Genomic DNA, 25,216 nt, shown 5'->3' with positions numbered 1-25,216 from the left:
ACATCATGGTCCAAGGAGATTCTTGTCTAACATCGTCTGTCAGCCTGAGTTTGCGACATGTAATTGACAGTATGTTTACTTTGACATTTCACACTCAATTATTATTATTATTATTATTGACAATCAAATATCGATTTTTTTTCCTGAAAAGACTGACTCATTTTGGAATTGCCATAACATTTTAGGATACCCGAGATAGTTAGATTTCTATTCCAACTATGTGGAGGTTCTAGGAAAATGTTCCCCTTGTAAAGACTCAATGTGTGCGAGTTTCTAATCTACGGTCTTGTTGACAGAGTTGTGTTAGTTAAAATAGAGTGTCCCTTTCCCTGTTGTAAGTGAACGCACCAAAACAACACCCCTGTATTCCATCTCGGGAATGCTTTTGTCAAATCTCATTGGTCGGTCCAAATGCCAATCAAAAACACTGCGTCCTCGTCATCCAAACCCACGGTGTTTGTATCCATTGGGATTTGGAATGCCACACAGGACGGGAACGACGACCGTCACGTATCGAACCCGTAGAAATCATCGCGCTCGTCATTTTCTCGCTGGATTACGTGATTCACGACATTGTAAAGGATTTGTGGCCACGCATAAGGTAATTTTCGCGTCACTAGCGAGCCCATAACAACCGTTTAACGATAACCTTATCGGTGTACGATTGTTGTTGGCCTGCCGTGTTTTTCCTCCCGATACGTCATTCGCCCTTAGGTACTTGTGCGTGTGCTATTTAAGGAGAAGCACAAAATTTAAGATGCTTTAACAATCGACATACATTTGATATTAAATGATCAAATATCAATCCAGAAAATTGATGCCACTCCAATGTCTTTGAGGTCGTCACGGCGACTCTGCATCTGTTGCTGACCACTTGCTAATGCTAACGTCAACCATATACAGTATGAACGATGCAATATGAATTATTGAGAATGACGAATCAGAATTTATATGTACATACACGCGCGCATATCTGTCTGGCTTTCTGTGTGGTGTGAGTGCACGCGCGCGCGCGTCTGTGTGTGTGTGGTTTAGACCTGTGTGTGGTCTTTCATATACAAATATCCACCACACTGTGAGCTCAATTTGGGGGCATGATGAACATGATAACTACTTTTTTTTTTTCAAATAATTGGATTGGATTGGATGTACCTTTATGTGTCTCGAAGTGGAGACATTTACATTTCACATCAGCAAAGTTATGAAAGGAAGAGGAAAGGGAATAAAGAAGTAGAAAAACAAAATACAGGAGGTGCTGGAAAGGCAGTAACAATGATGATGCCAGTACACTCAGGCTTGGTTCTGTCATTTCTTCATTGTGCCTATTTACCTCTGATAGGATAATTCTTTTTTGTCTGTTTGTTTTTCTCAAGCTGATGTGTGATTATTAACCATACAATATTAATTCTCATTCTACGATTATGCAACATGTATTAAATAAAAATCCTGGGATTCCCTACGCACGCGCACACACATTTGCTCAGAATATATTAAAAAAAATAAGCATTAGCTTGATTGTCACATCATATTTCTTTGGACATTTAATTTCTAAAATGCTCATAGGAAAAAGCTTGCGGATCCATTCTTTTTTACAACAATATCACATTTAGTTATCGTAGCAGTGTGAAAGTGGTGCGTTGATCTGTACGGTTCATGCTGTTTGCACGGAATCAGTCAGTAATGTTTTCTACTTCACTCTTCTGCGTCTTGGGAATGGAAACTTGGAGACGGTAATGACCATTAAAGACGCCAGCTCCTGTTACAGCAGCTCTTGGTTTCTTTCTCCCTCCTCAGTTGTAGCTGTGTGCATACCCTGTCATAGTCGGGTTATGATGAGGATGGTGCCTGTTAAAGCTGTTTAAATTTCAGTATAAAATGTGAAATACTTAAAACCATTTGGTCATTTGTGATTGAAGTGGAAATGTTTTTTTTTAATCCAAATACCCAATTAATAGAATTTGGACTTGGCCTTCCAAATACCAAAATATTGGGTACACCGACATGAAATGCAAAGCTACTTGTTCCCATTTCATACCCTGAAAACATTAAAAGGATCATTCCAATATTTTATTTATTGTGAAGATTTTTACTTTTGCCCTTATGTGTGCATGTTGTAGGGTTAAATGCTTTCACAACTACAGAGAACAGGAAGGAAGGAAGGTCAAAAGGACTGCTTCACACACTGGACTGAATGTCCTCTCACTGGTGATGTCAGAGCAATGGCATTTTCACACACACACATACACATGCATGCACACACACACACACACACACACACACACACACACACACACACACACACACACACACACACACACACACACACACACACACACACACACACACACACACACACACACACACACACACACATCTGTTAACTTATTTGGTCCCTAAAGCATCCGCTTGTCCTCTCGTTCCCATTCAACGGTTGGGATCAGGTCTTTGGGTCATGTTTCAGAATACCAACACATACTCAGAACACGCTCTTTCTTTTACACTCCCATGTATACCAGTTGTCATTGATTGAGCTATACCTCTGGTGCAATATGGAAAATGAAAGCCAATCGCTTAACCTACTTCATTTCCGTTGCACATTTGTTATTGTTGTTTCATAATGCAAAAACGTGTTTTAATGCAGTTACTTCATCCGTAACTTTTACCCTTTTCATGAAACCTGATAACATGCTAAGCTGTCCACTATAGTAACTGCTGGGTAAAGCGATCCAATATTAAAAAAAAAAAACATTTGATAGCTGCATATCTAAATTATTCCAAAATACAGTAAGGTTTATCCTTTCACACAATTAAAAAAAATCTGTTGTGCATCGATCAATGCAGTTACGACTGAGATCTTTGCTCGTATGTCTCAATGGGAAGTTAGAACCTACTGTATTTTCCAGTGTATAAGGCGCACCCCCAATGAATGGTGTATTTTTAAACTTACTCAATATATTAGGCACACTGGACTATAAGGCGCACATTCAATGAAGAAAAAACATTTTCCAAATATAATATAGAAATAAATAAAAGATTTCCATATATAATGCACACCATGTTATAAGGCGCTACAGTTGAGGCTGGGGTTACACCAGGGTCGGGAACCTATGGCTCGTGAGCCATATATGGCTCTTTTGATGATTGCATATCGCTCGTCGATAAATCTAAATACACATTCTCGTTTTTTTTCTGTTTTCTGTTGGGGCTGCAGTTGGCGGAAAGCGCAATTTTGATTGGATGACACTGACCTAGGTTGGCAGAAAGCGCAATTTTGATTGGATGATATTGGCCGCTATTTGCAACAGGTAAACGCCCCTTTAAATGAGCCCGACGAGTAAAAACAAAGTACACTTCAGCTTGAATGCACCGGAGATTCGCCTTTGTGGAATGAAAAGGTTCTGATTCTAATTTGCAATGAAACAATACCATCAATGAAACAGTCGAATGTCAGTGACATTTTAACAAGCCCCATGTTAACGTTAGCATCAGTATACTTCTGTGAGAAGTATGTTGCAAAGCAAGTATGGAAGCTAATGAGCCGCGTGCAGGCTAGCTAGCAGTAACTTCGCGTATGGACCCGGCAAGTTGACTTTCATTCCGATCGTTTGGCTGGATTTTTACCAATCACGAGGAACGGAAAACCATTCATGTTAACGGTGAGTACTATCACAAAGTTCTTCTTCTTTCTTCTATTCCTTTCGGCTTTTCCCTTCAAGGGGTCGCCACACACAAAGTTATTTTAAATAATACATTCTGACATTTTGTAGAAAAGTGGCCGCGCGTGCGTGCGTGTACGTGTGTGTGTGTGTGCGCGCGCGCTGCTCGCGTGTTGTGGCTCTCACTGAAAAACATTTCTAAATATTTTACTTTTATGGCTCTCTTAGTCAAAAAGGTTCCAGACCCTTGGGTTACACACTACTTATTCCACAACGGAAAATTGAGTTGACGGTTGCTGACAGTCGTTGCGAGACCTGTTGTGGCTCAATATTACTTAACATATAAGGCGCACCTGAGTGTAAGGCGAGTATTTTTTTTTGAAGAAAATCAAAGCTTTTGGTTTCACCTAACACACCGGAAAATACAGTGATTTATTTTTATGTTTGAATAGGAAGGAAGAAGTAAAACGTAATTAAACATGACCCAGTATCTTGTTTGATCCCAAAAGAGTTTATTCTTCCTCTTTCTCTTATTAATCCAGTGTGTCTTATACATATATGGAAAAACGTTTGAAAACACACCATTTATTCGGGGTGCTCTTTATACTCCGGTGCATCTCATACACCGGAAAATACGGTAAGCCTAAATTCTGTTGAACCAGAATGAAAAGGATAGAAACAAGGTCTTACTATTGTCCTGTGTTCAAGGACAGACAGGACTGAAAGGCCTCAAAACATTTTGACTTCTGAGAAATGTTTACAGCCCTGCACTTTACACCACATTTCAACATATTTTTCCCATCACTCGAAATGGTCACAGACAAAGAAGACAAAGTCCGAGGTGGTGAGACAAGGACAAATGTCTTGTCTAAAACGTGAACACTACTGGAATACAGATGAAGCTCCCTGCTCGGTTTTTAAGTGCCGGCCACGTTCTCGTTGTTTGCCTCATCTGTGGTCGTGAATATGGCTACCTCCCTGCAAACAAGTATTGATTGTACGGGTGTGGCAAGCTTCTTGAGATATCAGTTTCTTGGGTGCATTTCCTAGAATCTGCTCATTGTCCAGCTTATAATAAATGGACTTCAGTTGTGTGTGTGTGTGGGTGGGGTGGAGTGTAAGTCGTATTCTACTTGAAGATCTTTTCATGTGAGGAGACCCGCCTGTTCAGAAAGCATCCTTGTACTGACACGCGTGCCTATGTGAGGAAACACTGATTTTATTTATGAGTCATGTCAACTGTATTGAAGCCGATACCCTTGAAATTTTTTCTATGGGCACTGCTATTTTTCAAACCAAATATACCAGGAACATTTCAAATACGAAATAACAAAGTCATCATTTTCATTTCAAGTGCAGACATGGTGTGTGTTGCAATAATGTGTTGTTTTAATGTGTTTATGGTGCATGTCCAAGCTAGTCCCTTTTCGGAAATTGCAGCACCTGTGTGACAGCTGAATACAACAAATCACAGAATTGCTTTTTACAAGCACGGAGGTTCGTTGAGTTTATGACTTTATATTTGTCATCCTAGCCTGTGCTTTTTTTCATTCGGAATGTTGACTTTAGCACTGACTTATGTTCTACTCCCTTTTCCAGCAGGACTGAATTCGCCCTTGTCTTGTTCAGTGCATTTTCAAGCAATTGTTGACATGAATTCCAACAAAGTGGCATGCAAATTTGACAGACTTTATTTTATAGCACATGCAGTCTTGTGGAAAGTAATCCCCCCCCTTTTTGGGCACAGTAGTACTATTTCATGCTTCTTAGATTTGGCCAACCTTTTTTTTTCTTCTGGCCATGTAATGCATGAGCTAAAGATGCTCATGGAATTTTGGGGGGAAAAGGCTACTCTTTGACTTACAAAAAGTTAATTCATGCATTGTGTGGTGTTTTCCCTGATTTAAAATGGAACTGATTAAGTTTTCAGCGAGAAAATGAAATTGATATGTTAGTAAATTAAGTTACAAGGACGGTCATGGAACGAATTGAACTCTTAAATCATGATACCACTGTATCTTAACTGAATACCTCTCTGATAGCATACCTGTCAATTTATATGTTTCCCTGTAGTTTTTTATCATTTCAAATAATGTAGGGCGTACTACAACTTTTATATGTGGAAAAAAATTGTGAACCGATTTTAGAAAGACCATTTCGTCTCAACTGCTGGTGGCCAACGACCATGCTGCCGCCAGTCGGATTGATAAAAGCATAACGTGCATCTGCGCAGTAAGCTGTCTGCATTTCCGTTTTTTGTTTTTTTTTATTATTTCAAATAATATACGGCATACTATAAATTTTATATGGGAATTCTAATCATTTATAAGGGCAGCTAATAAGAATAAGAATAAGAATAAGAATAAGAATAAGAATAAGAATAAGAATAAGAATACATGTAATTTCTAAGCGCCTTTCAAAACTCTCAAGGACACTTTACAGATATGTGATAGTATCACTCAGTGTGAGAACACAGATTGTGAGGAATTATGGTTCAAATTTGGTTCAGATTTTAGCAGGCATCATGGAACTTGACATGCTTGATTCACTTTCGCAGGCCACATAAAATGATGTGCCGTGCCAGATTTGGCCCCAGGGCCTTCACTTTAACACCTGTGCAGTAGATTTAGCTGTGCGGAAAAGAACATACTGTGAAATGCCACCACCTTCTGCAATGGAGTCCAACAATGTCACCTGGCTCATTTTATTTGTTGTTGAAAGATGTAGATATGCTTCGGATTGTTTGGTCTTGGTCTCTGCTAAATAATTTTGGTCAGAAAGCTTTTAGCCCATGTGTGCAAATGTTGTGGCAAGTCTATTTTTGTGCATTGGCTTTGTTGTTTCCTCAGGTTGGTACTTGTGCTGTTGAGGGTTGGCTTTTTCCAGTTAGGGCAAGATCGAGTTGACATGCGGGAAATAACAAACGGCCGTGTCTCAAACTCGCAGGTCATTCAAAACAAATGATCTACAGTAGTGATATATACAGTCTATGACCTCACTAGATAAAATGTCTGTATTTGTTTTTTTTTTTTAATGCTCTGACAGGGTGCTCTGCCAACACCATGCCGCTGCCATAGTGGAACGGACCACAAGCAGTCACTCGCCATGCCTCAGTTACAAGCCAGCTGCTGGCCTGTCCGGCTCATATGTTGTCTCCTCTTTGTGGTTCACACTCATGCCCAAAACGGTAGGAATCTTCCATCCTTCTTTCACCATTATTAAATATCAACTCTCCGTACAACACGCATATTGAGCTGAGCTTGCACAATAGAAGCAAAGGATTTAGTATTTTATGTCTTTGTTTATGTTTCCTCCCAGAACTGACCGTACCACAGGAGATAAAACTGACACCCGACATGCGCACGCAACAATTATCCATTTACTGGCTGGGAGGCCGCGCCAACGTGTTTGATGTCATGATACTCAGAACGGAACTCAATGAAACTGTCTTCTATGTGAGGGGCATTATCTTTTTCTTTATTCCCATTTAAATCACCGTATTTTCCGCTGTATAGGACACACCCCAAAACCCATGATTTTCTTTCAAAAATGATCCTGTGCCTTATACGCAAGTGCACTTTATATGTGAAGTAATATTGATCCACAACAGGTCTCGCAGCTACTGTCAGCAGCCACCATTTCCCCCAGTAGAAGCAGTCATACGTAACCCCAGTCTCTACTGTAGCGCAAGATAATGTGGTGTGCCTTATATTTGGAAAACTTTTATATCTTTACATATTATATTTGGAAAACTTTTGTCATTCATTGAAGGTGTGCTTTATAGTCTGGTGCGCCTTATATATGGAAAAAGTTTGAAAATACACCATTCATTGGGGTTGCGTTTTATAATCTGGCGCGCCTTATACACTGGAAAATACAGTATGTAGCCAGTCACCTTCTAAAATAGAGATGTCCGATCACGCTTTTTTGGCACCCAAGTCAGTCTTTGGTTTTAAGCATCTGCCAGTACCGAGTCCTGATTCACCATCTCTTCAATGCATGAAACTAAAAATGCGCGTTCATTTGATTTTTCTCAAAGGAATATGGAAATCTGAACATGATCATGTAATGTTTTAGGATTCGCTACAGGCGACTCTCAACCAGACGACTGGTCGGTACGAGTGGAATTGGACCTCAGCAGAACCTCTTGAATGTACCTCGTTGTCTGTCCGAATCCGCTCCAGAGAGGGTATGGTGACGAGTGAATGGAGCGGCGAACAGATCCTCCAAGGTAAACTTGCTTTATTTGATATCATGATTTTTTTTCGGGTTGAGCGAACGCTAGTGCGTCTGGCTGCCGCTGCTCACCCGCAGAAAAACTTATCCTGTGAGACTGTAAAGTGTCCTTGAGAGTTTTGAAAGGCACTTATATAAATGAAATGTATTATTATTATTATTATGAACATACCAAAGTATTCTGTCTCTTGATATCTTTGCGCCCTTACATAACCCTCTTCCTTTGATTATTTTTCTTTCTTCAGGAAACGATCTTCCCACCAAAATGAAGTTCCAGATGTACCCCCAGGATAGAATTGTGCACGTGGGAGACAGCACCACGTTCTGCTGCATTGTGGCGGAAGGGGCGGTCTTCGGTTCCGTCCAGTACGGCAACACGGCCATGAATACCACACGGCTGAGTCGGCGGAGTTACAGCATCACAGTAACTCACCAGCCTCCGTCGAACAGGACGGGGACCAATATCATCTGCAAGGACAGCCTGGAAAAGACCAAATTGTCAGGGGCGGTGGTCTTTGTTGGATGTAAGTTTGGAGTTAATGCTTCAATTTGGATTCCAATTTGTTTGTCCTAATAATATGTAAATGCTTGGAATAAATACTTGCTTTGGGGTTAACAACAACATATTGTTGTTTTCCAGTCAATAAAAAAAAAGATTAATCCTTAGCGATTAAGTGTAAATTTAGAATATGTTTCATAGCGTCACACTTTGATGTGGCAGTTTATTCTTCCTCTTTCTCTTATTAATCCAGTGTGTCTTATACATATATGGAAAACGTTTGAAAACACACCATTTATTCGGGGTGCTCTTTATACTCCGGTGCATCTCATACACCGGAAAATACGGTAAGCCTAAATTCTGTTGAACCAGAATGAAAAGGATAGAAACAAGGTCTTACTATTGTCCTGTGTTCAAGGACAGACAGGACTGAAAGGCCTCAAAACATTTTGACTTCTGACAAATGTTTACAGCCCTGCACTTTACACCACATTTCAACATATTTTTCCCATCACTCGAAATGGTCACAGACAAAGAAGACAAAGTCCGAGGTGGTGAGACAAGGACAAATGTCTTGTCTAAAACGTGAACACTACTGGAATACAGATGAAGCTCCCTGCTCGGTTTTTAAGTGCCGGCCACGTTCTCGTTGTTTGCCTCATCTGTGGTCGTGAATATGGCTACCTCCCTGCAAACAAGTATTGATTGTACGGGTGTGGCAAGCTTCTTGAGATATCAGTTTCTTGGGTGCATTTCCTAGAATCTGCTCATTGTCCAGCTTACAATAAATGGACTTCAGTTGTGTGTGTGTGTGGGTGGGGTGGAGTGTAAGTCGTATTCTACTTGAGGATCTTTTCATGTGAGGAGACCCGCCTGTTCAGAAAGCATCCTTGTACTGACACGCGTGCCTATGTGAGGAAACACTGATTTTATTTATGAGTCATGTCAACTGTATTGAAGCCGATACCCTTGAAATTTTTTCTATGGGCACTGCTATTTTTCAAACCAAATATACCAGGAACATTTCAAATACGAAATAACAAAGTCATCATTTTCATTTCAAGTGCAGACATGGTGTGTGTTGCAATAATGTGTTGTTTTAATGTGTTTATGGTGCATGTCCAAGCTAGTCCCTTTTCGGAAATTGCAGCACCTGTGTGACAGCTGAATACAACAAATCACAGAATTGCTTTTTACAAGCACGGAGGTTCGTTGAGTTTATGACTTTATATTTGTCATCCTAGCCTGTGCTTTTTTTCATTCGGAATGTTGACTTTAGCACTGACTTATGTTCTACTCCCTTTTCCAGCAGGACTGAATTCGCCCTTGTCTTGTTCAGTGCATTTTCAAGCAATTGTTGACATGAATTCCAACAAAGTGGCATGCAAATTTGACAGACTTTATTTTATAGCACATGCAGTCTTGTGGAAAGTAATCCCCCCCCTTTTTGGGCACAGTAGTACTATTTCATGCTTCTTAGATTTGGCCAACCTTTTTTTTTCTTCTGGCCATGTAATGCATGAGCTAAAGATGCTCATGGAATTTTGGGGGGAAAAGGCTACTCTTTGACTTACAAAAAGTTAATTCATGCATTGTGTGGTGTTTTCCCTGATTTAAAATGGAACTGATTAAGTTTTCAGCGAGAAAATGAAATTGATATGTTAGTAAATTAAGTTACAAGGACGGTCATGGAACGAATTGAACTCTTAAATCATGATACCACTGTATCTTAACTGAATACCTCTCTGATAGCATACCTGTCAATTTATATGTTTCCCTGTAGTTTTTTATCATTTCAAATAATGTAGGGCGTACTACAACTTTTATATGTGGAAAAAAATTGTGAACCGATTTTAGAAAGACCATTTCGTCTCAACTGCTGGTGGCCAACGACCATGCTGCCGCCAGTCGGATTGATAAAAGCATAACGTGCATCTGCGCAGTAAGCTGTCTGCATTTCCGTTTTTTGTTTTTTTTTATTATTTCAAATAATATACGGCATACTATAAATTTTATATGGGAATTCTAATCATTTATAAGGGCAGCTAATAAGAATAAGAATAAGAATAAGAATAAGAATAAGAATAAGAATAAGAATAAGAATACATGTAATTTCTAAGCGCCTTTCAAAACTCTCAAGGACACTTTACAGATATGTGATAGTATCACTCAGTGTGAGAACACAGATTGTGAGGAATTATGGTTCAAATTTGGTTCAGATTTTAGCAGGCATCATGGAACTTGACATGCTTGATTCACTTTCGCAGGCCACATAAAATGATGTGCCGTGCCAGATTTGGCCCCAGGGCCTTCACTTTAACACCTGTGCAGTAGATTTAGCTGTGCGGAAAAGAACATACTGTGAAATGCCACCACCTTCTGCAATGGAGTCCAACAATGTCACCTGGCTCATTTTATTTGTTGTTGAAAGATGTAGATATGCTTCGGATTGTTTGGTCTTGGTCTCTGCTAAATAATTTTGGTCAGAAAGCTTTTAGCCCATGTGTGCAAATGTTGTGGCAAGTCTATTTTTGTGCATTGGCTTAGTTGTTTCCTCAGGTTGGTACTTGTGCTGTTGAGGGTTGGCTTTTTCCAGTTAGGGCAAGATCGAGTTGACATGCGGGAAATAACAAACGGCCGTGTCTCAAACTCGCAGGTCATTCAAAACAAATGATCTACAGTAGTGATATATACAGTCTATGACCTCACTAGATAAAATGTCTGTATTTGTTTTTTTTTTTTAATGATCTGACAGGGTGCTCTGCCAACACCATGCCGCTGCCATAGTGGAACGGACCACAAGCAGTCACTCGCCATGCCTCAGTTACAAGCCAGCTGCTGGCCTGTCCGGCTCATATGTTGTCTCCTCTTTGTGGTTCACACTCATGCCCAAAACGGTAGGAATCTTCCATCCTTCTTTCACCATTATTAAATATCAACTCTCCGTACAACACGCATATTGAGCTGAGCTTGCACAATAGAAGCAAAGGATTTAGTATTTTATGCCTTTGTTTATGTTTCCTCCCAGAACTGACCGTACCACAGGAGATAAAACTGACACCCGACATGCGCACGCAACAATTATCCATTTACTGGCTGGGAGGCCGCGCCAACGTGTTTGATGTCATGATACTCAGAACGGAACTCAATGAAACTGTCTTCTATGTGAGGGGCATTATCTTTTTCTTTATTCCCATTTAAATCACCGTATTTTCCGCTGTATAGGACACACCCCAAAACCCATGATTTTCTTTCAAAAATGATCCTGTGCCTTATACGCAAGTGCACTTTATATGTGAAGTAATATTGATCCACAACAGGTCTCGCAGCTACTGTCAGCAGCCACCATTTCCCCCAGTAGAAGCAGTCATACGTAACCCCAGTCTCTACTGTAGCGCAAGATAATGTGGTGTGCCTTATATTTGGAAAACTTTTATATCTTTACATATTATATTTGGAAAACTTTTGTCATTCATTGAAGGTGTGCTTTATAGTCTGGTGCGCCTTATATATGGAAAAAGTTTGAAAATACACCATTCATTGGGGTTGCGTTTTATAATCTGGCGCGCCTTATACACTGGAAAATACAGTATGTAGCCAGTCACCTTCTAAAATAGAGATGTCCGATCACGCTTTTTTGGCACCCAAGTCAGTCTTTGGTTTTAAGCATCTGCCAGTACCGAGTCCTGATTCACCCTCTCTTCAATGCATGAAACTAAAAATGCGCGTTCATTTGATTTTTCTCAAAGGAATATGGAAATCTGAACATGATCATGTAATGTTTTAGGATTCGCTACAGGCGACTCTCAACCAGACGACTGGTCGGTACGAGTGGAATTGGACCTCAGCAGAACCTCTTGAATGTACCTCGTTGTCTGTCCGAATCCGCTCCAGAGAGGGTATGGTGACGAGTGAATGGAGCGGCGAACAGATCCTCCAAGGTAAACTTGCTTTATTTGATATCATGATTTTTTTTCGGGTTGAGCGAACGCTAGTGCGTCTGGCTGCCGCTGCTCACCCGCAGAAAAACTTATCCTGTGAGACTGTAAAGTGTCCTTGAGAGTTTTGAAAGGCACTTATATAAATGAAATGTATTATTATTATTATTATTATTATGAACATACCAAAGTATTCTGTCTCTTGATATCTTTGCGCCCTAACATAACCCTCTTCCTTTGATTATTTTTCTTTCTTCAGGAAACGATCTTCCCACCAAAATGAAGTTCCAGATGTACCCCCAGGATAGAATTGTGCACGTGGGAGACAGCACCACGTTCTGCTGCATTGTGGCGGAAGGGGCGGTCTTCGGTTCCGTCCAGTACGGCAACACGGCCATGAATACCACACGGCTGAGTCGGCGGAGTTACAGCATCACAGTAACTCACCAGCCTCCGTCGAACAGGACGGGGACCAATATCATCTGCAAGGACAGCCTGGAAAAGACCAAATTGTCAGGGGCGGTGGTCTTTGTTGGATGTAAGTTTGGAGTTAATGCTTCAATTTGGATTCCAATTTGTTTGTCCTAATAATATGTAAATGCTTGGAATAAATACTTGCTTTGGGGTTAACAACAACATATTGTTGTTTTCCAGTCAATAAAAAAAAAGATTAATCCTTAGCGATTAAGTGTAAATTTAGAATATGTTTCATAGCGTCACACTTTGATGTGGCAGTTTGCCATTTGCTGTGCATTTGTGACATTTTAACTCATTGGCTGCCTTTCGCAAATTTATTCTGGATTTGAAAAGTGTGATGTGGAACGCCATTCTCGAATTTGTTCGGGTTTTGTTTTTTCTTGCTTGCTGATAAAGCGCTGATCAGACCTTTGGTAATGTTTTTCCATTCCACGAGGGGGCAGCATTTGCCTTTTGTCCATGTTAGTGCTTTGTAACAGCTTCAGCTATTGTTAAAGCGCTATATAAATCAATGTGTATGTATTGTATTGTATTTTGGACAGACACCCCCATTTCAAGCTCAGATAACTCCAGACCCATATAACTTGGGAATTAACTCTTTTTGTCTGATGAAAGAAGAGAGTATAAGGTTTCTATGCTGAATTGAAAGTTTATGTAGACTTAAAACTCAATATTCTGTGGGTCCTGCAATTTGAGTGAAAACGACAAAAACCCTGGCACTGGATTGGACACATTTTTGCACATCTGGCAGTGACTTTCAGTAACACTCAATAACAAGTCCTAGTTCGCAGTTTTCAACTTGCACGCGTGGTTCCAAGTGTCCACTAACCACGGAAAACGGGGAATTGCTGTTTACAATTTTACTGTAATTGTACAAAGCTGTTTTGGAGCCAGATTTTTCTTGGTGTTAATCTTGTCGTATTACTACTTCATACTTCATATTTCTCCAGATCCTCCTCTGCTCGGTGATTTTTATTGCGAGACTCGAGATTTGACATCAGCCGTATGCCAGTGGAAAGAAATGCGAGACACTCGACTCTACGGGAAACGGAGAACGATCTACTCGCTCAACAAAAGGTACTTTGCGTGTGCTATTGGATATGTCAAAAGCTAAGCAATGTGTAGCCAGCTGAAGGAACAGTGGGTTTGACCTCCAAAATGGAGCTTATTTTGTCTCAAGCAAATGCCATATGACTGACTCATATGATTATCTTTTGTTTTTTGTTTTTTTGTTTTATTTGTAGGAAGTGTGAGGCGGTCACCTTGGGAGAAAATCAGAAGACATGTAGTACAGAGCACTGGGAGGGTAACTGGACGCTGGAAGCTGTGAATCCTCTCGGCCACGACAGCGTGTTGGATTCAGCTGAAATCCGACACAGAGGTGAGTGTCTCCGCCCTAATTCATCATGGAACACACACACATTCATTTTTTTCATGCTCATATTTCCAAACAAAGTACATTGTCTATCATATTTTTCTTTAATTGCTCTTATTTTTCATCACAGTGCGCCCGGTGGCACCTGAAAACCTCAATGCTGTCATCAATGCTTGGAATGTCCACTTTGCTGTGGAAGTGGCGATATGACAGCTATGATACTCTGCCGCTTGTTTGCCAGGTAGAGATCAGGTTTCACGACAATAAAACAAAGGTCAGTGACTATCTCGACATATCTTAGAGCACCATTGCTTCTTTTCATATTCAACAGTATGGTCTGAAATTTGGTAAAAATGTGCTTGTCCAGCGTACCTTCACTGGCGTCGGTTTGATGACGGTACAGCTTTTGAAGCTTTATCCAAATGAAGAGTACACCTTTAAAGTCCGCTGTGGTGCCCAGCAGAATTTTTGGAAATGGGGAAATTGGAGCCAACCCCTTTCTATCAAAACAGATATGGACGGTAAGGATGGATCTATGGTTTGAATACCTTTTATCTACTTGAAAATCCACATTTCTAAGTACAGTATTTTTCGGTGTACAAGGCGCATCCTAAAGCCTTGATTTTCTTCAAAAGATGGTCCTACGCCTTATACGCAGGTGCGCCTTATATGTGAAGTAATATTGAGCCACAACAGGTCTCGCAACTACTGTCAGCAGTCACTGACTTCATTTTTCCCTGTAGAAGAAGTTGTACATAATCCCAGCCTCGACTGTAGCGCCTTATAATGTGGTGTGCCTAATATTTGGAAAACCTTTTTCATTCATTGAAGGTCCGCTTTATAATCTGGTGCACCTTATATATGGAAAAAGTTTAAAAATACACCATCCACCGGGTTGGGCCTGATACACCGGAAAATACGGCAAACAAAATGTTAATTTCACTGTATTTTCATGTTTTTGAACTGTTATTCGATTTCATGAAAACAATGTTGATGATTTGAGGTGTGAACTTGCTAACCATCATTTAAATTGTCATCACAGTTCCAGATCAACCTGATGTGTGGATGCATATCAACGATGACAACTCTGGTCAGATTATTTGGAAGGTGATTTTAACTTGATTGTATTTATGTCTTAGATATAAGGGTCATTGAACTGAATGGTTTATAATATGCATTGGGCTGTTTGGTTACATGATATTGCCAGATGTGTAGATGTGTTAGTTGAAAACCCTGGAACTGGTTTTCAATTCCATAATCACCTGAAATGCGAAATACATCTTTCTTCCTCTTACACAACCTTCTCCTCTTTAGCCTCTGACATCCCGAGAAAGCCACGGTCAGATCACGTCTTATGAAGTGACGCTCTGGAGCCCCAAAGAGAACCTGCAGCACACTGAATTGCTTCCTCCCGACACTTTTATGCTTCCAATCAATCTGACTCGAATCTCCGCCTTCACCAATGACAACCAAATCATGGCGGCTGTCGTTGCCAAGAACGCTGCTGGGGATTCCCTGCCCGCACGTGTGATTATACCTCTACGCATCTCAGGTATGTTATTGTGAGGAGTGTGCAGTCTCCTCATGCAATACAGTAAAGTCTCGTTATATCGATATCGAATATATCGATAGTCCCGGTTATATCGATACTATTTCTATGCACGCACGGAGAAAATTACATGCAAACAGGGTCTGATATATCGATAGTCCCTGTTATATCGATATTTTTTCGGACTCCCTTGAATATCGATATAACGAGACTTTACTGTATATGTACAGACTTAACTTTTATGCAAAAATCTGCTCACTCGTTTTGCCATGCGCGACCTTCAAACTATTGATCAATTTCACACATTATTTCTAATTTTCCTTGATTTTTCTTCCTAGATAAGAGTGAAAGTGCTGATTCCAGAGTGGTTTATATGGACAGAGGTTTCCACCTGGTCTGGCAGGATGACACCAACTCAAGCTGCGGTTATGTCATTGAGTGGCATGATGCTGTTTGTCAGCAAGACTGTCACGTGGATTGGGTCAAGGTAGCAATGGGAACAACAAATATGTCCATTGATTCAGGTACTTTGAGCTAAATCAATCTGGATTCACCTTGTAAGTGTTAATTCCTAAATCAGATTTACTAGAAGCAGTGGCGAGCCGTGTCAGCCCTAGGCATTCAGTAGTGCTACGTCTGAATCAATCAGCTGCGAGTGTCCACTAGAGGATGCCGTTGGCTAGGAAGTAACTTGTGACTTGAAGAAACTTCCGAAATGCTGTCATAAAATTTTTCTAATTTTACTATGAACTTGTGGATTCATGATAACCTCATAAAAGGTTTTAAAAAATGCTATTTTTGCTAGCTTCGTAGCTGTCCAACCTTAATGATGTCCATCTATTCTTGAAAGGTCCATCTTTAAAATGCCTTTAAGAGTATATCGGCAACTAAATCCATTTCTTCTCCTTCAGCCATTGTGGGTTAACAAAACCGCTATTAAATCAACATAAAAATGCTAGCTACAGATAGAGTGCTAGCTCTGGCCGGTATGGTCTTAGCACCAAGCGTCTAGTGATACCATGATTGGCTAGTGACTAGCCAACCATAGTTTGTGAAAACTGAAGTTTCCAGCGCCTTCCAGCAGACCTTGGATTGCCGAACTCTGATTGGTTAAAGCAACAATTTCATCAACATTGATTTTTATGCTGCAAGGCCTGCAGAACTGATTGTGAAGGCGTCCAGGTAGATTTCTGACCCTGGTGACAAATGATGGCTGAAATGTGATAGGTTAAATGCTTAAAGGACAACCGACGTCACTTTTTTGTTTCTTAACTGACATCAGAAAAACGTTTCATAGCATCTAAAATACCCAATATATCGAGTATGATATTTTTATTCAAATGCAAAACACCAATAAAAATGACTTAAAGTGTCCAAAATCTGCAAAAAAATTTGAGCTGCGAATTGGGCATTTTCAGAAAATCCCGCCCCCAGTTTGTGATGTCACGTCAAGATGTCTTGCATTGCATGTGAATCAAAACAATGGCTTCAGATTCGGAGAATATGCTTTCTTGTTACTCATCCAGTTATGAATATGATTCAAATAGTTCTGAAGAGGAAAGCATACATGTTTGCAATCGATTAAATAATTATATGTGCCATTTTGAGGCAACATTGGGGGAAAATCTCTCACCCAAAAAAGAGGCACAAAATGGCGACCTCCATATTTTGTAAATATTAAAACACATAACTGGAAACAGTACAACGGGGGAAAAGCAATAAAAGGAAGCTGAAAGACAATTCGGAATTATTTACTAAGAATTCATGGAGAACATATAATTCACATTAGTCTGTGATTCAGATATTTTGAGGTCAGCAGAGAAGGCCTTGCAGGCCCACCACTGACTGAAAGTGACTTTTATTTACATCTACTGGACAGAATGCAATAACAAAGTAATATGAATCATGACTTGTTAGTTCACTGACTCTCATCCCTTCATCAGCCAACTTCCAGCCAGGCGTGAAGTACAACATCTCCCTGTTCAGTTGCTCCTCAGAGCCGCTGCAGTACTGGCAGGGCTACATGCAAGAACTGCGTAAGTAGGATGAACCCTTTTTGGCCACAGAAGCATCAGTTCTTTTTAAAATGTATTTGAATTTCAAACCACCTTCATATCTTCCCCTCCCCAGCTCCCGCCAGAGCCGTCCCCCACCTGTTCATCAGTCAGCAGGACTCGGACGTTCTCTTGACGTGGGAGGCCACGGCGCAGGCTAGCAGGAGAGGATACATCTTAGGTTACAACATTTACCTCAACGATGATTCCCAGCTCGTGCTACTCGGTACATATTGGCCTCTTCGAACAGTTTTGTGGAGTTTTGAATACGGAAACATTACCACTACATCTTGTGCTCTTTCTTTCCCATCCTGACCATCCTTCCAGCCAATCTGTCGGGAGAAGGAAGCAGGAAGTACACAGTTAAAGGTCTTTCCGAGGGCTCCTATAAATTCACTGTCAAAGCCTACAATTCAGCAGGCGAGGACACTGGTGCCACTATATCCATCACTGTGGAGCAGTTAGGTATGTATTGTATGCGGTGATTTTTATTGCGAGACTCGAGATTTGACATCAGCCGTATGCCAGTGGAAAGAAATGCGAGACACTCGACTCTACGGGAAACGGAGAACGATCTACTCGCTCAACAAAAGGTACTTTGCGTGTGCTATTGGATATGTCAAAAGCTAAGCAATGTGTAGCCAGCTGAAGGAACAGTGGGTTTGACCTCCAAAATGGAGCTTATTTTGTCTCAAGCAAATGCCATATGACTGACTCATATGATTATCTTTTGTTTTTTGTTTTTTTGTTTTATTTGTAGGAAGTGTGAGGCGGTCACCTTGGGAGAAAATCAGAAGACATGTAGTACAGAGCACTGGGAGGGTAACTGGACGCTGGAAGCTGTGAATCCTCTCGGCCACGACAGCGTGTTGGATTCAGCTGAAATCCGACACAGAGGTGAGTGTCTCCGCCCTAATTCATCATGGAACACACACACATTCATTTTTTTCATGCTCATATTTCCAAACAAAGTACATTGTCTATCATATTTTTCTTTAATTGCTCTTATTTTTCATCACAGTGCGCCCGGTGGCACCTGAAAACCTCAATGCTGTCATCAATGCTTGGAATGCCACTTTGCTGTGGAAGTGGCGATATGACAGCTATGATACTCTGCCGCTTGTTTGCCAGGTAGAGATCAGGTTTCACGACAATAAAACAAAGGTCAGTGACTATCTCGACATATCTTAGAGCACCATTGCTTCTTTTCATATTCAACAGTATGGTCTGAAATTTGGTAAAAATGTGCTTGTCCAGCGTACCTTCACTGGCGTCGGTTTGATGACGGTACAGCTTTTGAAGCTTTATCCAAATGAAGAGTACACCTTTAAAGTCCGCTGTGGTGCCCAGCAGAATTTTTGGAAATGGGGAAATTGGAGCCAACCCCTTTCTATCAAAACAGATATGGACGGTAAGGATGGATCTATGGTTTGAATACCTTTTATCTACTTGAAAATCCACATTTCTAAGTACAGTATTTTTCGGTGTACAAGGCGCATCCTAAAGCCTTGATTTTCTTCAAAAGATGGTCCTACGCCTTATACGCAGGTGCGCCTTATATGTGAAGTAATATTGAGCCACAACAGGTCTCGCAACTACTGTCAGCAGTCACTGACTTCATTTTTCCCTGTAGAAGAAGTTGTACATAATCCCAGCCTCGACTGTAGCGCCTTATAATGTGGTGTGCCTAATATTTGGAAAACCTTTTTCATTCATTGAAGGTCCGCTTTATAATCTGGTGCACCTTATATATGGAAAAAGTTTAAAAATACACCATCCACCGGGTTGGGCCTGATACACCGGAAAATACGGCAAACAAAATGTTAATTTCACTGTATTTTCATGTTTTTGACCTGTTATTCGATTTCATGAAAACAATGTTGATGATTTGAGGTGTGAACTTGCTAACCATCATTTAAATTGTCATCACAGTTCCAGATCAACCTGATGTGTGGATGCATATCAACGATGACAACTCTGGTCAGATTATTTGGAAGGTGATTTTAACTTGATTGTATTTATGTCTTAGATATAAGGGTCATTGAACTGAATGGTTTATAATATACATTGGGCTGTTTGGTTACATGATATTGCCAGATGTGTAGATGTGTTAGTTGAAAACCCTGGAACTGGTTTTCAATTCCATAATCACCTGAAATGCGAAATACATCTTTCTTCCTCTTACACAACCTTCTCCTCTTTAGCCTCTGACATCCCGAGAAAGCCACGGTCAGATCACGTCTTATGAAGTGACGCTCTGGAGCCCCAAAGAGAACCTGCAGCACTCTGAATTGCTTCCTCCCGACACTTTTATGCTTCCAATCAATCTGACTCGAATCTCCGCCTTCACCAATGACAACCAAATCATGGCGGCTGTCGTTGCCAAGAACGCTGCTGGGGATTCCCTGCCCGCACGTGTGATTATACCTCTACGCATCTCAGGTATGTTATTGTGAGGAGTGTGCAGTCTCCTCATGCAATACAGTAAAGTCTCGTTATATCGATATCGGATATATCGATAGTCCCGGTTATATCGATACTATTTCTATGCACGCACGGAGAAAATTACATGCAAACAGGGTCTGATATATCGATAGTCCCTGTTATATCGATATTTTTCGGACTCCCTTGAATATCGATATAACGAGACTTTACTGTATATGTACAGACTTAACTTTTATGCAAAAATCTGCTCACTCGTTTTGCCATGCGCGACCTTCAAACTATTGATCAATTTTACACATTATTTCTAATTTTCCTTGATTTTTCTTCCTAGATAAGAGTGAAAGTGCTGATTCCAGAGTGGTTTATATGGACAGAGGTTTCCACCTGGTCTGGCAGGATGACACCAACTCAAGCTGCGGTTATGTCATTGAGTGGCATGATGCTGTTTGTCAGCAAGACTGTCACGTGGATTGGGTCAAGGTAGCAATGGGAACAACAAATATGTCCATTGATTCAGGTACTTTGAGCTAAATCAATCTGGATTCACCTTGTAAGTGTTAATTCCTAAATCAGATTTACTAGAAGCAGTGGCGAGCCGTGTCAGCCCTAGGCATTCAGTAGTGCTACGTCTGAATCAATCAGCTGCGAGTGTCCACTAGAGAATGCCGTTGGCTAGGAAGTAACTTGTGACTTGAAGAAACTTCCGAAATGCTGTCATAAAATTTTTCTAATTTTACTATGAACTTGTGGATTCATGATAACCTCATAAAAGGTTTTAAAAAATTCGTAGCTGTCCAACCTTAATGATGTCCATCTATTCTTGAAAGGTCCATCTTTAAAATGCCTTTAAGAGTATATCGGCAACTAAATCCATTTCTTCTCCTTCAGCCATTGTGGGTTAACAAAACCGCTATTAAATCAACATAAAAATGCTAGCTACAGATAGAGTGCTAGCTCTGGCCGGTATGGTCTTAGCACCAAGCGTCTAGTGATACCATGATTGGCTAGTGACTAGCCAACCATAGTTTGTGAAAACTGAAGTTTCCAGCGCCTTCCAGCAGACCTTGGATTGCCGAACTCTGATTGGTTAAAGCAACAATTTCATCAACATTGATTTTTATGCTGCAAGGCCTGCAGAACTGATTGTGAAGGCGTCCAGGTAGATTTCTGACCCTGGTGACAAATGATGGCTGAAATGTGATAGGTTAAATGCTTAAAGGACAACCGACGTCACTTTTTTGTTTCTTAACTGACATCAGAAAAACGTTTCATAGCATCTAAAATACCCAATATATCGAGTATGATATTTTTATTCAAATGCAAAACACCAATAAAAATGACTTAAAGTGTCCAAAATCTGCAAAAAAAATTGAGCTGCGAATTGGGCATTTTCAGAAAATCCCGCCCCCAGTTTGTGATGTCACGTCAAGATGTCTTGCATTGCATGTGAATCAAAACAATGGCTTCAGATTCGGAGAATATGCTTTCTTGTTACTCATCCAGTTATGAATATGATTCAAATAGTTCTGAAGAGGAAAGCATACATGTTTGCAATCGATTAAATAATTATATGTGCCATTTTGAGGCAACATTGGGGGAAAATCTCTCACCCAAAAAAGAGGCACAAAATGGCGACCTCCATATTTTGTAAATATTAAAACACATAACTGGAAACAGTACAACGGGGGAAAAGCAATAAAAGGAAGCTGAAAGACAATTCGGAATTATTTACTAAGAATTCATGGAGAACATATAATTCACATTAGTCTGTGATTCAGATATTTTGAGGTCAGCAGAGAAGGCCTTGCAGGCCCACCACTGACTGAAAGTGACTTTTATTTACATCTACTGGACAGAATGCAATAACAAAGTAATATGAATCATGACTTGTTAGTTCACTGACTCTCATCCCTTCATCAGCCAACTTCCAGCCAGGCGTGAAGTACAACATCTCCCTGTTCAGTTGCTCCTCAGAGCCGCTGCAGTACTGGCAGGGCTACATGCAAGAACTGCGTAAGTAGGATGAACCCTTTTTGGCCACAGAAGCATCAGTTCTTTTTAAAATGTATTTGAATTTCAAACCACCTTCATATCTTCCCCTCCCCAGCTCCCGCCAGAGCCGTCCCCCACCTGTTCATCAGTCAGCAGGACTCGGACGTTCTCTTGACGTGGGAGGCCACGGCGCAGGCTAGCAGGAGAGGATACATCTTAGGTTACAACATTTACCTCAACGATGATTCCCAGCCCGTGCTACTCGGTACATATTGGCCTCTTCGAACAGTTTTGTGGAGTTTTGAATACGGAAACATTACCACTACATCTTGTGCTCTTTCTTTCCCATCCTGACCATCCTTCCAGCCAATCTGTCGGGAGAAGGAAGCAGGAAGTACACAGTTAAAGGTCTTTCGGAGGGCTCCTATAAATTCACTGTCAAAGCCTACAATTCAGCAGGCGAGGACACTGGTGCCACTATATCCATCACTGTGGAGCAGTTAGGTATGTATTGTATGTATTTGATTTTTCACTTCCTGCAAATATCTCTGGGCAACAATTTCACCTTTGTTCTCTTTCTTCAAGCTGATTGGCTGATCCTGGAAATATTAGCCTCTCTGGGAGCTGTCGCATTATTGCTTTCCATTGTCACCTTCCTTTGTTATAAGAAACGGAAATGGTGAGTCATCTTTCAAGCTGTAGTACCTTTTAATTTAAGCATATGACCTGAATATTGATATCTAAGCATATGAGGTGACCTATTCAATGCGTGTTGTGCATTAACATGTTCCATTTTGTTCTCATCAGGGTGAAGACAGCCTTCTATCCCGACATACCGCAACCCAAATTGAGCGATGACTGGACTAGGTCGCAGGTACGTGTCAGAGTAATGTATGACCGTAATAGCGATTACACCAATACGTTGTAAATCAATGTTTCCCAATGTTTTTTGACCAAATACACAGACTTGTTTCTAAACTACCCCCTATCTGATGCACATATTTGATCATTGATTGAACTCGACAGGGTCCCTTGGATGTGAGGCCATCGCCCCACAATGTGGTCCATGTTGTAGGAAAGCCCGAATTAGACTCCCTGAAAGAAGTATTGGTCGTCATTCCCGAAGAGGATGAGGAGGAAGAGGATCAGATCAGAGGCGAGCCAGTCGACACGGATGAGCCATCATCATTACGCTACTACAACCAAATGATTGACGAGCGACCCATTAGGCCGCGCTACCCAGATTCTTTGGACTCGTCTTCGTCTTCAATGGACTCTGGGCAAACCGATGTGACCTACACAGGAATCCAAACTTCAGGATCATCTCTGGTCTTCCACACAGATCAACAAGGTTCCTCTGAGCTCGAAATGGCTGCCAGTGGAGGTGGTTACCGCCCCCAGAGGCAACCTGCAAATGACAACTCGTGCCCGCTTCCACCGCAGTCCACCCAAGATTCCCAAACTGGTTGCTCCGGAGGCTACAAACCCCAAAGCTCTTGGAATTTGGACTCGCCCGGGGAAGCTGAAGAGCGGGATTGTCTGGCACCGTGCTTGGGCTCGCCCACTTCCGTGGCTTCCACTCAGTTCCTTCTCCCCGACGGCGAGTCAGAGGATCACGGCGGAGAGAAACGTCCGCTCTCTACTTCCGCAGCAGGCTGGTTCACTAACCTGCTGTCCTCTGCAAAACCATGATACCCTCTCATTAGAAGCTGATCGGCCAATCGGTTGGCCTCACCCTTTCTTTTACATTCACTAGTATTGCCAGTGACATTTATCAAACTGCAAAAACCTTCACCCATCATCATCATTTGATGTAGCAGTTTGAAAGCAAGTCAAAAATATGATGTTTGAGAAACAAAAGGAAAACAAACGTGAAGCTGAAATATGATCCCGACTATTTCCTCATATAGTGGCCAGAAGCATGGATTTTCTCATTATTCCATTTGGATGCTGACTGCAGTTGTGAGACCTATTGTGGCTCACTATGATTTCACATATGAGGCGCGCCTGCGTATAAGGCGCAAGGTCTTCTTTTGAAGGCTTTTGGGTGCGCCTTATACACCAGAAAATATGGTAATTGGTCAGTTAAAGTAAAGAGGGGAAAATCCATAATCCTAGTGATGAAAGTAGTTTGTCGTATGATGAATCTAGAAATCGATTGGCTTTTTCTTGACTGGGCATTCAGTGCTGATGTTTTTTCAGAGTTGCAGTTTTCGGTTTTTTTCTTTTGTTTCTTTTTGTTTTTTTTTACCCGTTGTGATGTGAGTTTCGAAACACTAAGAAAAGGAAACATTATTTCACAACTAAACATTTCCCTAAGTATTTGTTGAAACAACAAAAGTAAGACTTATTTTTATGTTTTTGTATGAACGGAACGTGTTCCTTAATTGTGGAATTGTGGAATCATGAGATGATGTCCTATGCACTTTGAATCAGTCATTGTTTTACACACAATCAGAAGGTGATGCATTTTACTCTCTGGAATTGTCTGGATGATGACACGGATGATATAAGCTAGAATGTATTCAATGCCATGTACTGAACAAATGCTATCTTGTTACTTTTAATTGTTTACAATCGTCTTGTTTAATCGAGTTGTTTTGTAAATATTTCACAGGCCAGTTTTTTTTTTTCTTTAATGCCACTTGTAGTATCTCTAGTCAGCAACTTTACAGTGAACTAATTAACTGCCAGACGATGTGCAAATATATGTCCACTCCAGTGCCAGGGTTTTTGTCATTTTCACTCAAATTGCAGGACCCACATAATACGGAGTTTTAGGACTACCGGTACATAAATATTCAATGCAGCGTAAGAAAATTTAGATTCTGTTTTTTCATCAAAAAAACATTAATTCCTAAGTTATATGGGTCTGGAGTTATCTGAGGTTTAAGTGGGGGCGGCTGTACAAAAGGCAAATGCTGCCCCTGCGTTGGAGGGAAAAACATTGCCTGAGGTTTGACGGGAGCTTGATCCGCATCCCCCTCCACAAGAG

At 40.9% G+C, this 25,216-nt stretch overlaps 2 protein-coding genes across 2 annotated transcripts; both read left to right on the top strand.

Annotated features, from left to right (window-relative positions):
* Window positions 1–447: 447 nt before the first annotated feature.
* On the top strand, window positions 448–9,552 carry LOC148898941 (leukemia inhibitory factor receptor-like). Its single transcript, XM_088993795.1, has 6 exons — window positions 448–601; window positions 6,702–6,843; window positions 6,975–7,111; window positions 7,734–7,887; window positions 8,138–8,416; window positions 9,518–9,552. The coding sequence occupies exons 1-6, from the start codon at window positions 479–481 to the stop codon at window positions 9,550–9,552; spliced, it is 870 nt and encodes a 289-aa protein (XP_088849921.1). The 5' UTR covers window positions 448–478.
* A 1,598-nt stretch (window positions 9,553–11,150) lies between these two features.
* LOC148898940 (leukemia inhibitory factor receptor-like) lies at window positions 11,151–25,041 on the top strand. Its single transcript, XM_088993948.1, has 17 exons — window positions 11,151–11,288; window positions 11,420–11,556; window positions 12,179–12,332; window positions 12,589–12,867; window positions 13,757–13,883; window positions 14,051–14,187; window positions 18,806–18,948; window positions 19,042–19,195; window positions 19,717–19,781; window positions 19,989–20,226; window positions 20,561–20,746; window positions 22,150–22,242; window positions 22,337–22,486; window positions 22,588–22,725; window positions 22,807–22,900; window positions 23,029–23,095; window positions 23,248–25,041. The coding sequence occupies exons 1-17, from the start codon at window positions 11,207–11,209 to the stop codon at window positions 23,911–23,913; spliced, it is 2,910 nt and encodes a 969-aa protein (XP_088850074.1). The 5' UTR covers window positions 11,151–11,206; the 3' UTR covers window positions 23,914–25,041.
* The last annotated feature ends 175 nt before the right edge of the window (window positions 25,042–25,216 follow it).

The sequence above is a fragment of the Hippocampus bargibanti genome, linkage group LG04 (genome assembly GCF_051943395.1).
Source record: "Hippocampus bargibanti isolate YZ-2025 linkage group LG04, ASM5194339v1, whole genome shotgun sequence".
In the NCBI taxonomy this organism is placed as follows: domain Eukaryota; kingdom Metazoa; phylum Chordata; class Actinopteri; order Syngnathiformes; family Syngnathidae; genus Hippocampus; species Hippocampus bargibanti.
This window is presented reverse-complemented; position numbering and strand designations above follow the sequence as displayed.